At 37.0% G+C, this 14,932-nt stretch overlaps 2 protein-coding genes across 2 annotated transcripts in view; both read right to left on the bottom strand.

Annotated features, from left to right (window-relative positions):
• LOC145972070 (CUGBP Elav-like family member 1-A) overlaps nucleotides 1–5,710 on the bottom strand; it is a 491,882-nt gene extending 486,172 nt beyond the window's left edge. Inside the window, exon 1 of the mRNA XM_083100293.1 lies at nucleotides 5,005–5,710. The gene's annotated coding sequence lies outside the window, so the exon portion shown is untranslated. The remainder of the gene's footprint in view (nucleotides 1–5,004) is intronic.
• The window catches only part of LOC145971828 (uncharacterized), a 28,674-nt gene that overhangs the window by 2,973 nt on the left and 10,769 nt on the right, over nucleotides 1–14,932 (bottom strand). The window contains exon 3 of the mRNA XM_083099888.1: nucleotides 4,177–4,341. Within this exon, the coding sequence (XP_082956014.1) occupies nucleotides 4,177–4,341 (165 nt within the window). The remainder of the gene's footprint in view (nucleotides 1–4,176; nucleotides 4,342–14,932) is intronic.

Genomic DNA, 14,932 nt, shown 5'->3' with positions numbered 1-14,932 from the left:
GTCAAAGACGGATACGGCAGCGGCAGTGTCGAAAATAATTGAGACACTTGCGCGAGCAAAGATCTGGAGCGCGGCCAAGAGAAACGAGCGAGCGTCCCCGCGAATGACTCTCATAACGTTCATCGCGCATCGACTTACATCGAGGCATTCCAGGGGAAAGCCTTCGAAGCAACACGATCTCCCAAAGCATCACTCGAACCAAAGTTATTTACGGATCTGCATATACGACGAACGTCGCATCGTCGAAATGCGGCAATACCGCGCTGCCGAGCGCGCATCCGCGAATTACTCGGGGGGAGGTCGCTATTTCGCCCCCGTTCCTTGATGGCAACGGACCTAGCTCACCGGATTATAATAGTAATTCCATTAAATCGCGCGGGTCATTATCCGAACGCGTTACATTGCTGCAATAATTATACTATGTTCGCTGTCGAATAAATAACGTGTATTCATGCGACTAAACAAGCATTGCATATCGACATTATTTATAGGGAATGCGAATACATTGAACCGATGAAAACAAGATGCCTTCTTTTTCTTCCATTTTTAGTTTTATTTGTACATTTTATTAAATTTATATATATAATTTAAGAACAAGCGTTATATAAAATGTGAAAATTTTTCGCATATAATGATGCATAAATGTAATGTATTATTGCGAACAATGCCAATGTTACAATTATAAACAGTGAATTGTTATAGTTACATTATATTGTATATAGCTGTTTTTTCATTGCACTTATTTTTCAGAAAAAAACATGGCATGTGACTTAAGTGCAATGTAAAAAAATAAATAAAAATAGCTATAAATATCGTGATATTTTTACATCACAATAAAAAGCTTGCTAGAGGAATTTATAATCATGTCAGTATATTATTATCATATTTTGCAACGAAATAATATTCCAATAAACTCATATTATAAATAATATTTATTTATAATTTTATAAATTATATTATAAATTTAATATTATAAAACCATTAAAAAATATAATGAGATAAATGGCATTGCATATTTTGATATAACGTTAGAGATAAATTTGTAAGGAAATAGCATTTTTAAACGTATTGTTAAACTGCAGGAATTTAAACTAAGACACTTTTAAATCTCGTGAAAAATCAGTAGATAAAAATAATTAGAGTAATAGTTAGACGAGCGTATATAAGTAAGTAGCGTGGAGAGATGGAAATACGAGATGCTAGGCGAATCATATTTTCGTGGCATAGGTAGCAACCGCTGTAATTAGAGTGCCGGCTTCAAATAAGATTACGTAGTTCCGGCGGAACGTTATCGGTCGGTCGTTGCTTTAAACTTTCAGCATACGGCGTACACAAGCGGCTGGTGCCAAGCGCCATAATTATGAAACGCATATGCAACTGATCTCTAGAACAACGAGATTTGCGAAATCAAGCTCGGAGAGATGTGTGTGGAATGCTGCTGCCGTATTTGTACCGAATAAAATGAGACGGTGGAGCGGTATCGTAGCGAAAGAGCATTAACTTCTAATTCGGATGCTTAATTAACGAAGCATATATATATATGTTCACTGTTTTAACGAGATTTTTTTGCATATGAAAAATGAGAAACGTATATTTTAACATGCAGTTTATTATACGGACGTTTCTCTGACAGAATAGTGGTATGTAATTATTAATGTACACTGGATAGAAAGGGAAGAATAAAGAGATTCTCTCCAATTTTTAAATAAAATTCTGTAAGATTTTAACATTTATTTGATATTTTAATTAATTGATGATCCCTCAAGAATAAATATTGTTTCGTATAATTATATCATTTCGCAATCTTCTTTGTCGCCAACACAGATATATACGGATTTAAATTATATTGGAATGGTACTCTGTGTCTCTCTTGAAATGGAAAGTGTATTATTACCGACAAGCAGTAATTTCAATTGTATAAATATTGCACTGCGAGCAATAAAATCTCATTCGTCTTTAATAAGCTACTTATTGATCTTCGATGAAATCTTGTTTTAATCTATAACTTTCTCTAATTCAGTTTAAGAGAGTATAATGCATAATGTAATGCGGATTGATGATGTCTAGCAAATGTCAAATCTAGGACAAATCAGTTCCTCAAGCATAGTTAATCGTACGTACTTTATGAAAGCCGCTACGCGCCTCTAATCTGCACAAATACACTTAAGAGGTTGCCGTAAATATGGCGGAAGCTAACCATAAACTCTGACCATAGGATTACGGATTCATGGACTCATGGGTTTACGGCTTCACTTAACTCTCCCTCAGTGGTGGAGCGCGTGAGGCTTTATAGTTACTTTAGATTTATAGTGTGTATTCGTCCTAAGTCTCTCAGTAGTTAGTAGGAACGAGGTGTTCTAGCAATGTCCTATTGGTGCTGAAACAATACTATTAATGTATGACTACAAAAATTAATGGGAATGAGAATAATTGAATTAATAGGGAAACTAAACAATGAGAATACAACATTAAGATAGTAAAAATGTAATGAATATTATTATTATTATTATACATGCATAATAAAATGATTTATATTTCCTTGCAGATATAATATTAAGATATTATATCTGCAAGGAAATATAAATCATTTTATTATGCATGTATACTAACTGTTTAGATAGCAAATGTCTTGTTATTTTTATAATATATCTCGTTGCACATTAGATTTATTAAACTTTACAAATCACAATAAATCAATGTCGGACAATCATCGATAAAATAATTCTAACAAAATGATTTCCGGATTAAATTTGATTGTTCACTTATATAAATAATCGTATGCATTTATAAATCTTTGGTCGGTTTCATCAACGTTTGCACATTCTTAATTATAGACTAATTAATTTTTAAAACTTTTTTATTGTGTTAATTCGAAACAAAAATGAAAAATCGATTAATTCGAGATTAAAGCCCTTTGTAGAGTTCTTGAAAATTTATTTTCAGTTTAACTTTGCAACTCACGCACGTGTCCTCGACGTTGTATCGTGCGATGGAGACTCAAGGCCGTTGCTTATTAACGCGCGAGAGACACCTTTACCATCCGCTTCCATTTACATTTGTAGCTACAAAGAAAGCTACTCCGAGGCAAATAAAACGCGTCATACCTGGCGATCGTCCGGTTTACTACTCAGTTTTAGATAGACAGTAAAGCGCGGAGAGCTTTTTTTCGCGGAGTCTCTCTCCTCGTCGCTTTTTGCTCGTTGCCGCGTTTAGTGACGCTGATGGAAGGTCCGTTACATACGATAAATCCGACCCGCGCGACGTATGATGCGGAATTATGTGCAAACTCGCCTGGCATCGAGATCGCCTGTCACAACTAATAACGAGAAACGACGTGTATTCGGGCCATAAACGTCGATCGATCGGTTTTACTGACGCGCTCTGCCATATCTAGTATCTATTCAACGATATTTCCCCGATCATCATCGTCAACCGATTTCCATGACCGTCACTGAAAAAGATAGCATATCATTACAATATGAAATCTGGCACGTGCGCGGGCGCGTGCACCAGATAATAACACTGGGAGTGCTTTATAGCCATTGCATCGATATATATGCGATACGTTTGTAACCCGACAGACGTATGCGTCTCCAATAACTGCGCGAAACTAAACTAGCTGAAGTTATTTATGTCAAATATGTCTCCGACCGAGTTCGAGGCCGTCTTCCCCTTCAAACTTTCATCGCGTAACCGTTTCATCGTCAATCTATCGATCGCGGAATTGCCCGCAACCTCAAAGAAAGTTTTAACCGACTCAACGCCAACATCGGGATCAGTAGGCAAGAGATGATAACACGAAACGACGCACATTCGATTTATAAACGGGGTCAGGTAATTGTAAGCCAGACTATAAGTCCGTCTAGCGTCCATTCCAACGAGGCTTACGTGGCCTAAGCCTGCTTGTATCGATGCCGAGTTCAAGGGCGTATTTGCATTTCCTTGAAACTTCCATTGGCTTGGTTGCCGGCGCGAATCAATTTCAAACCCGTCACTTCCCGAGACGCTGGCCAAAGTTATCGATCGGACAGTTTTGATGGAAACGAGAAGGAGGGAAAGCGAATATGAGCTAAAGAGAAAGATACAAAGAGAGAGAGAGATGAGGAAGGAGGGTGAAAGAAGAGACAGCCCAGGATTACTCATATAACCGCTATGCTTTTAGGGAGGCAATAGTACCCGTCAAGGGATTTGTAGCGACGGCGGTCGACGTAGAATAGGAACGTAACAAACACATCAAACAAGCAATACCAATAAGACCGAAATTTATTGATCCGTACACATCGTTATGGGATGTCGAGCTGGTATTGGCAGCTTTACGACAATAGTTAAATCTTAGAAACCCTGAAATGGAAATTCAACAAAATTGTAAGGAAATAATTATTGTTAAAAAGACTCCACAGACTCGAGCATCGAGATTAATCAAATGCAACGTTAATCACATAAATATAAAAATAGTATCAATAAAAGTTAATTATTCAATGATGTAACAATCTTTAAGAAGATTATATGTCTTGTAAAATAAAAAAGAAATATTAATATTTCGCTAATTTCAAGTTTCGAAAAAATCATGTATGAAACTGTTCTTTATATAATAAGAATGAAGTAGTTCTTCTTGTGATAAGAGCTGCGACGATACGTAGTGTGAGTGAAGACTTGCGTAAACTGATTAGATAACAACTTGCATTGGGACTATTTGCGTACAAAAGCCATTTACTGATTTGTTGTTATCATATTAACTGCACTTTGAAACGTAAAAATATTAACAACAATTGTACGGGTAACATTCAAAGTGTTTCCTCGTCTATTCTGCAAATAATTACAACGTGCCACATCTCAAGAGAGCGCACAATTTAAAATCGAAAAAGAAATATAAATCGAAATATTTTATCGTGAAAAAAACAAGAAATTTTAGAATTTTAAAACTTTCGATTTCTTCGAGATTTATCTTCTATCTTTACGTGATCAATCTATTCACAAGTAATTATCGAAAATACTTAAACTCACCAATATGACAGCAGAAACGAAAGTCGGAATAGCAATGAGAATTGTCGCACTAGCTCCAGGAACCTGATTCGCTTTTCATAAAGTCGGCATCAGAGCACGACGCATTCGTTAATTGCCAGCAACAGGTGACGTCGGCCGTATTCACGTTGACACTTTACTCGGCTACACACGCGCATTCGTACACGTACGTGCATAGAGTAAGGCACGTTGTTCACCTTGTTAAAAAGCAATACGGATTACACACTTCAAAACACCTCACTCGAAGCGATTTCTGCATCGGCCAGATTGTTCAGAGCCATCCGCGCACTGCGTGGGAGAGGCCGCGACTAACATAAGCAGCGAAGCTCCCGAGGAGCACATTCGCCGGCGCGACGTGACGTTACGTCGTCGCAAGATCAATTCACTCGGATTTCGAATCCACCGATGAATTCACCTTCGTCGGGATTACATCCTGGCTCTCTTTGGCTTCATTAGCGACACGACTAATCACGTTAGAACCGAGCTTATTACGATGACTCGTGACACGACTCACGGTCGATTCATTTTACTCGCGGGTAGAAGCCTGGTCGTCGTTGAAAACTGTACCAATGATGCGTGTCCACGTGTACATTGACACATCAGTCGAGTATCCCGAGGGGGATAAATCGCGCGAGATGCAACGGGAGGAACAGACGACGGTGGAGCGACAAAACGTTGACGTGGACGAGCGAGCTGTATCGTCTACTCGCGCGAGACGCTATCAGGCCATGCATATGTCTCTGCTTCTCCGCGCGTCATGCAAATCTATCCCTTCCCCCTTTCACGCTTCTCTATGGAGTACCGCGATATCGCCCGTCTCTTTCCCCTTCTGTTCATTTCGTCGTCTCCCCTTTTCTCGAGTCGCTTCATTATGGAGCGCCCAATGAAGGAAGCAACGCTTCCACGTTTCTGCCGCCATCGTTCGTTATCGGTTCGTTATTATAACGAACTGTAAGAAGGACAGAAGGAAAGAAAGAGAGAGAGAGGCAAGAATCGCGTAAATGATACTTGCCCGGGACATTATTACCGGCGCGCTGAACGATATGGCTATGCTCAGCGATTGGTTTGGTGAGGTGATGCTGTTGGTGCACACATTTCTGGAATACATAACGATTATACATATGTACAGAATATCGCGAGAATAATAATAGTCCTTCTTGTATATTACATGGGTACCTTTGTGGCTGCTATTATTAAAATTATTGCATAATTTATCGCACTTTGTGCTTCCACTTTGCCCAACGTATTCCCGTTAGCCTAATTATAATACGTAACGAAAAGTTTGACAATGGACAGAGATTAATGGTGGCGTGAATATTGCAATCGCACTTGTTTTCAATCAGTGAAACATGACGAATACGAATAGCATAAAGGAGCAGCCACTTGATAAAAAAAAACTGCTTTATATATTTCGTACGGAATAAACAATCTTCTGTTTCTTCGCAACGCGAGAATATCGACAGTTTCATCAATCCACAGAGTCGGCCGTGTGCTCGCTTCCTTTGCAAGAGTCGCAAGTGTGCGAGAGGTTCGGGATATTCAAATTAATCCATCGACAGTAGCCGAAGCAAGGCGGATTGTACGTCATGAGCGCGGCTTAAAGTGGCGCACTCGTGAAACATGGCGAGCGCAAGATAGCGGGAGCAATGTTTCTTGCATCAGGAGAACGTATTGAGGGGGTGGAAGGGGGAGGGGGAGGGGAAGGGAAGGTTTTAATTTAAGGCCGTACATCCAGCGAAGTATCTCGCCGGCTGAGCTCTTTTTATCCGGAATAAATTAACTTGTCAAATAAATAACCTTATCCTGCCGACTGGCTAGTCCTGCCGCCTAATTGGTATTATCCTCCCGCGTTACATTGTCTCGTGCTATTAACGGGGGCTACTTTTATCTGCTCGACCGACCAACCCCCTCCCCCCCCCCCAAACTCCTCCGTCTCTCGTACGAACAACTTGGCGAGATTCGTTACCGGTCGACCGCGTTGCGGCTATTCTGCTGCACGGTAATTAAAATTGTTGTTACTTTCTAATTGCACGAGTCCACGGATTTTTTCTGAGAAAAATAAAGCACTTTCGCTGCTCCTTTTTTCTACAAGTCTTATATTTAAGGGCTTACGTGAGATTTTGGATAAAGATGTAAATATAGGAGTTTATATGTACACCAAAATATAATCGTGTTATTAATGATTCTACAAAATTACTAGACAATTTTTTAAACGTACATGTAATTAGAAAAAGAGTAAAATTAATATAATTAATATAATCTTTAATTTAAATCTCCATCTTGGATTTTCTCAATATTTAAATCTCGACTTTCGAAGCGCTTCTGAAATATAATCAAGTTAAATGTATTTTTTGTTCAACATTTTCTTATGATAGATAACTTAAGATGTAATTAAATATCTGGAAATAGCGTCAAAATTTCTCTGCGCGCTTTGATACTTTTATTTCTTACGTTACCAATAAAGATAGTTCCTATTAATTTAAATTTGCGTATTATTTCTCAGAAAAAGAGAGAGAGAGAGGAACTAAATTCAAATAGCTACGCTAGCAGGCTAAGTTTTCCCAGGGGTACTTTGTTAAAGATAAGAGGCTTCTTTGCAAACAAGTTTTTGCCATTCGCTGCAATGAATTTTTCTTAAGTTTAAATGGCCGTTATAGGGAAGAATAATATTTGCTGGTGGAATTTTCTGCTAATTACGTTTAAAGTGTCATTTGTTTGATACTGGGGTATTTACAACAATTAGGTATAATAAAAAGAAGCTTACCATCTCATTAGACGGTAATTATATCATTAAAAATACGTAGAAGATTATCATTGAAAGCAACTATTAAACATTTAGTCGAGTCATATATACGTGTTATACATTATTCTTCCAATTCTTAAACATTTATAATTCTCTTCTCTTTTAAAAACTGAATGTCTTATTTTTCCTCTCTCTTCTCGAATACGAAAAATTTCTAAATTTCTAAATTAAATTTCAATTTAATTAAAATTTAAACTGAAAAATTTATTTTTTTATTCTTATGCTGTTTCGGTATTTATTTTTACATATTTTTACATGTTAACAAAAATGCTTGTAAAACCTGTGTATCGAATATTTTTTTTTGCTCGTTTTAACGTTATATTTTAAGGTTATATGGTCAACAAGGTCATATGTATAATAAAAATCGAATGAAACGATAATATAGTGCCAAAAAAAGAGTATCTGCTGCGAACATAAAGCTAGCGTCTAACAACGGTGTGGCGCGCCAATAATAACAATTGCCAATTTTTCAGCCGCAATGCAACCGATAGAGATATCCATTGGGGTTATTTTACGACGATAAATTTTCAGAAACGCGATAAAGCGCGCCGTTCCGACGCTTCGGATTCCATTTGCCTCCGGCAATTTAATTTTTTGCCTATTCTTCCTCGGGGGCGCATGAGAAAATCGGAAGAATATCGGAAGCGCTCGCGGCGTATCATAATGTTGAAACACGAAATCCCGCTGCTCTCTTAAGGGTTAACGATACGCGAACATCGTCAAATAATCTTGCCTACCTCGCCGAACTCGCGCGGGAAAGGGTCTTTATGTCTCTCGTTCGCGATGCGATTACTCCGAGTTAATTTGCAAGAAGGGATTAACTCACGCGGCCGATTAAACGTACCGTCTCCCTATTCGTTGAGATACGTTGCTAATCGCGAAGGAACGAAATCTTGGTTCGTACGATATTTGAAGGGTCTAATTATTAACACTTTCATATCCAGAATGTACTTGGACCGTGTGACTGCATACTAAGAATTGTCAAATTTAATAATCACATGTGAATTTACGTGTGATGTAAATTCACATATTCTTATTTTGTAAAACTACTAGATTTCTATTCTCTTATTAAATATTGTGAAAGATATAAAAATCGATGTTTATATAGTTAACAGAAAAAAATTGGCGATTTAAAAATTTTATAATTTTATCAAAGTTTATACAACAGCCTTTATAAAGTCAAAATCATTTATAAATATTATCATTTATAATATTATCTAATTAAATTCGCATGAATGTCGCAATATTGTATTTCCGTACTTGAAATAATTATATATTTTTATTTTAATATATAAGCATAATCGCTGTTTTAATCTTTTAACAATCGTGAGCAATATTAATATAATATATTCACATTACTAGTTTTGTAATTAGCAAAAAGCTTACTGTTATTTTAATTATTATGCATTTATTTATAGTTTCATTATTTCAACCGAATTTATGCATTGTGCTCTGGAAATGCTTGCGTTATCAAACATATTTCGAATACTTTAATCAGTCGAAATATCGATAAAATAAATGAAAATAAATTTGGATATAAAGGGAGAAAATATATACATGGCATGACAGAAAAACGTATAAAATATAAAATTTGGAAATTCAGAAGAAAAGTATGTGAAAAAACAATACAGTTACATTTTTTCACATATTTGCTGTTCGATGTAAAACTATCAAACTATTGATACAATTATATTGATTACAAATTTTCAGATATAGTTGCAGTCATTCGTCAATGATTATCATTACGTGAGATGTGTGCTAAGCGAAAAAATTAAATAAAATATTACTGCCTATAAATATTGAAAAAGAGGAAGAATCTAAAAAGATTTTTTATTGCTAGCATATAATTAGCAGATTAAATAAATTTTTGCCCGTATGAGTGAAAATAAGTTTTTTTTACATGAAATCCTAATAAAGTCCACGTATCTCTGTGGTCAGTTAATTAAAAGTCGAGGTATGTAGAAAGTAGAAATTATTTGACATTACTTAATCATATAAAAGTACACGTGCTCGGAAGCGTCGCTAACACTGGCATTAATTAACTTCAGAACATATTACATGAATCATGTGCTTCTGGTATCTCGCTATCGTGTATGTGATACAAATTTAATTTAATTATAATGTAATAATGTATGTATAATTAAATATTCGCGTAACAGTGTTCGCGTAATAATTGGGATGTATTGTAACGCGTTACTAATTGCCATTTAAATTGCACGTGTAGCGACGTTACAACACGAATGCGCAATAGTACGAGCGCGCTCGCAATCGATGGTGAGAAATAAAAAAGAGGCCCAAATAGAGTGCAGCTGCACTCGTGCAAAACCGATGGAATCTCCCTTGCGACCTTCTCCCGCAAAAATAAATTCTTTTTTTCCAACTTCCAGCGAGTTGAACAATGATAACTCTTGCGGTTATCGCCACGCAAGACGGGAGAAAAAAGAAGAGAGATGCGGGTGTTCTGGTTGTGCAACGACTCGCGTATAGTGTATCTACAGAATGTCGAGAAAAAGAGTTTGGAAATTTCAAGGGATTATTAAATATATTAAATATATTAAATATATTAAAGTAACAAAATGAATCTATGAATTGATATCATATGAAGACATACTTTATCTACGAAAGAATTGATTCGAAATGTGATCCTCTTTCAATTTTTTAGTTGAGAAATATGAAGAAGCTTGAAATCATTATGATTTCGAAAATATATAGATATTTTTGCCTCGCAGATTAATATCTTGATATTTTGTAGATGGTAATTTTTTGGTCTTATTATACAACTGTAGAGACTCATGTTACTTTTACGAGCGCGCCAAGTTACAAGCTCTTTTCTCTCCGCGCCATTGGTTTTAAATCCTATTTTTCAACCACGTGTAGATATATTTTTTTCCAATACGTCGTGCAAACTGGCGGAACGAGAACGCTTATAATAAGAGGCGATCGCGGTGAAAGGTTTATTGCACGTCGTAAATCGTGGCGACTGATTGTCGCGCGTTCTAACCGTTACTCTCGCGGGAAATTCGCGGGGAGAGAGAGATGTGTTCGCCGGCAGGAATTTCGGGATAAAATAAAAGGACGCTCTAGGTTTAGCGCGAATGAATTGACTTCAACTTGCCGACCTATTGTTCGTTTGTCGGTCGAGTGTCGCGAAAGTTATCGCATCGAACCCCGCTGATTCGCCGGTGCGACTTGGTGACGTTGATTCAGTGCAAATGGAGCGCTCCAATTTCGCTACTTGGAATTAACAAGTAGAAAAAGCGTTAATAAACGCTCCTAGCGAGAATATATGTCCCGCGCGGTTTCGCCACGGTTAGAAATATTGCGTCGACCGGAATGCGGTCACCATTTTCACGGTAGAAGAACTCGCTTTAAACGCGGGATCTCTCCTTGACAGTCTAGAATTGTGTCTCTGTTTTGTATTAGCGTCTCTCTCTCATTATTTCTGTTCATATAAATTTTCTTTATTAGATTTTTACGAGCAGTATTTACGTCGCGCTTAATAAGATACAGTGACACAATTTCTCTCATAATATGTAGTCCTTATATCGGTTTTAACAAAATATTATCCCATTAATTTATTTCAACTTATCGTTTTGTACTGTTGGTAAAACGAAACTAACCTAATATATTTCTTCTCATATACTATCGTGACAAGTTTGTTTTTATCTCTAGTTTTATCTTTTTATTTTATGGAATAACTATGTCTCTCAGTTTTTTCAATTTCTCCAATATTTGCAAGCTTAACAATGCATCTGATTTTTCAGATTTCTTTGTCATATTTCGATTTAATTATCGCGAGTTCCGTTATTTAGTCTGCACTTTATTTAGTGTCATTCGAGGAGGAGAGAGAAGCTTCTTTACATTATATAATATGTATTGCTTAAAAGCGTAATTATACGTATCGATCTGTCATCTGTTATTAATTTCTACAAATCAGGTGATATTGATTCTTACTGTACAGCTGATTTTATTGTTTCTTATGTATATAAGTATTTAAAGTGACAAACAGCTAATTAATGAATTATAAATGTTATGAAATATTTAATATGCTTAAACATAACAATTTTTTTAAATAATTGATTAACTATTAATATTTAAACAGACATATAAATCTAATATATTTTCGCATATTTAAGAAACAAAATTTATTTTTATTTTAATAAGAAAAGTATCTGTGGAAATCAATTTAATTAATAATTATTAATAATTAATAATTTATTAATAATTAATAATTTATTTATTTATTTCTTGTAAAAATCGATAACAGATGACAGATTTAATGTGAATGTAATTATGAACTTGAGCATGCGAACGCAATATCATTGGCAAATTTTCAAAAACTGCTGTAGTCTCGATTTTTTTCATTAGGATTTTTTACTTTATTTTATCTTAAAATATTAAAATAGTAAATTATATATATATATGTGTGTGTGTCACATAAATTGCTACGCGTGTTACGCGATGTTTCGCGTGCACGTGCGCGCGCGTCCCGTGCATACCCGCACGGATGTAGTATACACGCAAGGTAATCCCTTCATCGGCGCAAAACGGAAACGCGTACCGGCAGTAATCCGGCAGACTGGCTGCATAATCGACCGTGGAATTGAATTCTCTCTCTCCCTCCCTGTCTTTCTATCCCTGCTCCCCTCCCGCTCACCACTGTCCTCCCCCGCGTCTCTCTCGTTCTGGTACCTTTACCCTTTACCCTTCGCTCACTGTCGTTGCATTCTCTCTCACGGTTTAGCCCGTATTCCCCGCTCCTCCTCTCACCTTTATTCCCTCTATTCGCTCACTCTCTCCTCCTCGTCGTCTCCCTCTTCCCTCCCTTCGTACGTCCCATTAAGTCAGCTGGATATGAATGCAACGAGATTGCTATTAATGCATCGGAGTATATGCATTCTGCAGACTGGCTGCATAAAATCTCGACCGTCTGCGCGATATTTCGCCGTTAAGAGAGTGATTTATTATTCCATTTGGTGACGACGTGTACTTGGTCGCCAAAGCGCACCCGGCAGTCGCAGGCAAAGACGAAGACGCGGAGCGGCTTTTCGAAAGGGATGCTCTGATACCTCTGTGCGCGCGATGTCGAAGTGGACGCATTAATTGAATTGGTTTTACCCTGAGAAGGATCGCGTATACATGTATAACGCGACGCGTTACGTAAAAAATGTAGAGAATGCAAATAAGGAGAGGTTCAACGCACTCGATACATCTTTCATTAGATTCAGATGCAGCAATGGGATTCAATATGCAATGCTTGTTGTTAATATGTTATTCAAGCATCTTAACGTAAATCGCCCCTTTAAGCTTTTCTACCATTTTCAATGCATAAATTTTAAACTTCTCGTTGATTGAGTTAAGAGAATAATGAAAGGAATCTTATTACTATAGTTTCTGTAAAAGAATGTATATATTTTTTATATTTATACTTTTTTAAATATATATTTCGTATAGAAAAGAGTAACTGACCCTTCCAGTTGTCGTATATCAATTCCACTATCATATATTCATTCTAGCGACGTAAATAATGACGTAATCTTTTATCACGCACGACCTATAGAATAGCACGTAAAGTATAAAAAAGATTTATCATATCTGCTGAATTGTACAATCACCGACCAAGAGTATTAACGTAGATTGACAAGGAAAAATTTGCACCGGAAAACATATTAAGAGCCTTCCTCTCTTATTTGCAGAGACATGTTGTGACGAAAACGCATCAGACTTTTTCCAACGTATACATATTACGTTACAATGTATGTCGCCTAATAAATGGAGCGAAGGGAAGAGATGGCGAGAGAGAGAGAGAGAGAGAAAAAAAAAAAGAGAGATTGTTTGCTAAAATTACGGATCGATCAGAAAACATCTGAACAGATCCGCGCAGAGAGGGTCTAGAAAATAGGAAAACAAGAGCGCTCTCGTTCTTCAGATAAGGGGACCGTCAACGCGGAACGATGTCAAGTGCCTGACCTTACGGGAGCATTCGATATAGATAGGGAACAGATTTTCCTGTTCCCCTGGCTCCCCTCTCTCCTCCCCTCCCCCTTGATTCTCCAGCTCGAGTCGCGAATGCGAGCGCTATGGTCGCGCGGTATATCCATGATCGACCGGCGGCTGCGAGCCGAACAATTGGGCGCTCCGCGAAGTGGAGGGTTAACGGATGTGACATCAGCAGGCGCAATTTCCCGTGCAAATAGCAGAAACCACTAAACCCGAAATTGTCCCGAATTGCGCGCGAGTCGTCTTACTTGGTTCATAACACCCCCGCGATTTAACGTAATCTTGCCCACCATCATCGGTCGATCGAAAGCGATCTATCGCTCGATCTATCGCACGATCTATCCGTGAAAAGGGGATTTCCGCGTCGCGTTACTGTAGCGGAATAATGGCGCGATGCGATTTAACGTACGCCATAATTCGCCTGAGGTCGTGGACCGATAACGATGTATCGGAATATGCTTCATTAAGATGATAAGAGCTGCGGGAACAAAAACTGTGTGAGATATATATATATTGGAGTAAACATATATATATATATATATTTATTAATAATTTTCAAGTATCAATATTCCAACGTTTGCACATTATCGCGAAACAGAATGATTGATTAAACTGTCTTGTCGCATAAAATAAACAGAAGGAAAGTATGGAGTTCGAATTAATCCTTTGATACATTGATTTCCCATCGGTATCGCATCGATTATTTCACGTTGCATTGTTTGTCGTAGTTTTCAGTATTTATCAAAAAATATATTATTTGCGTAATATAATATAATATTATATATATAAATATATTGCTTAATATTATTTAGATAATAATTAAATAATAATTAAAAATATTATTTAATATATTGTTTATATTTAATTTTTTTATTAATATATACATATAATCAAATTCCAAATTTTTTGCAATTATTGCAGCGAGATAAATATATTACAGCGAGATAAATCAAGGATTAAAACGTGAACGTTACGTCTCAATTAGTCACGATTAATGTGTCTATAACGTAGTATTTATCGCTTTCAATGCGCATCGCGGAAAGCACCGCAAACCGCATCGCATGGGAAGAGGTTCGAACGGCATTGGAGGCAAGCAATTTCTCCCGT

This window comes from Camponotus vicinus, unplaced genomic scaffold (genome assembly GCF_025532165.1).
Source record: "Camponotus vicinus isolate PSW18456_S1 unplaced genomic scaffold, iyCamVici1.0 SCAF_5, whole genome shotgun sequence".
Taxonomy (NCBI): Eukaryota; Metazoa; Arthropoda; class Insecta; order Hymenoptera; family Formicidae; genus Camponotus; species Camponotus vicinus.
This window is presented reverse-complemented; position numbering and strand designations above follow the sequence as displayed.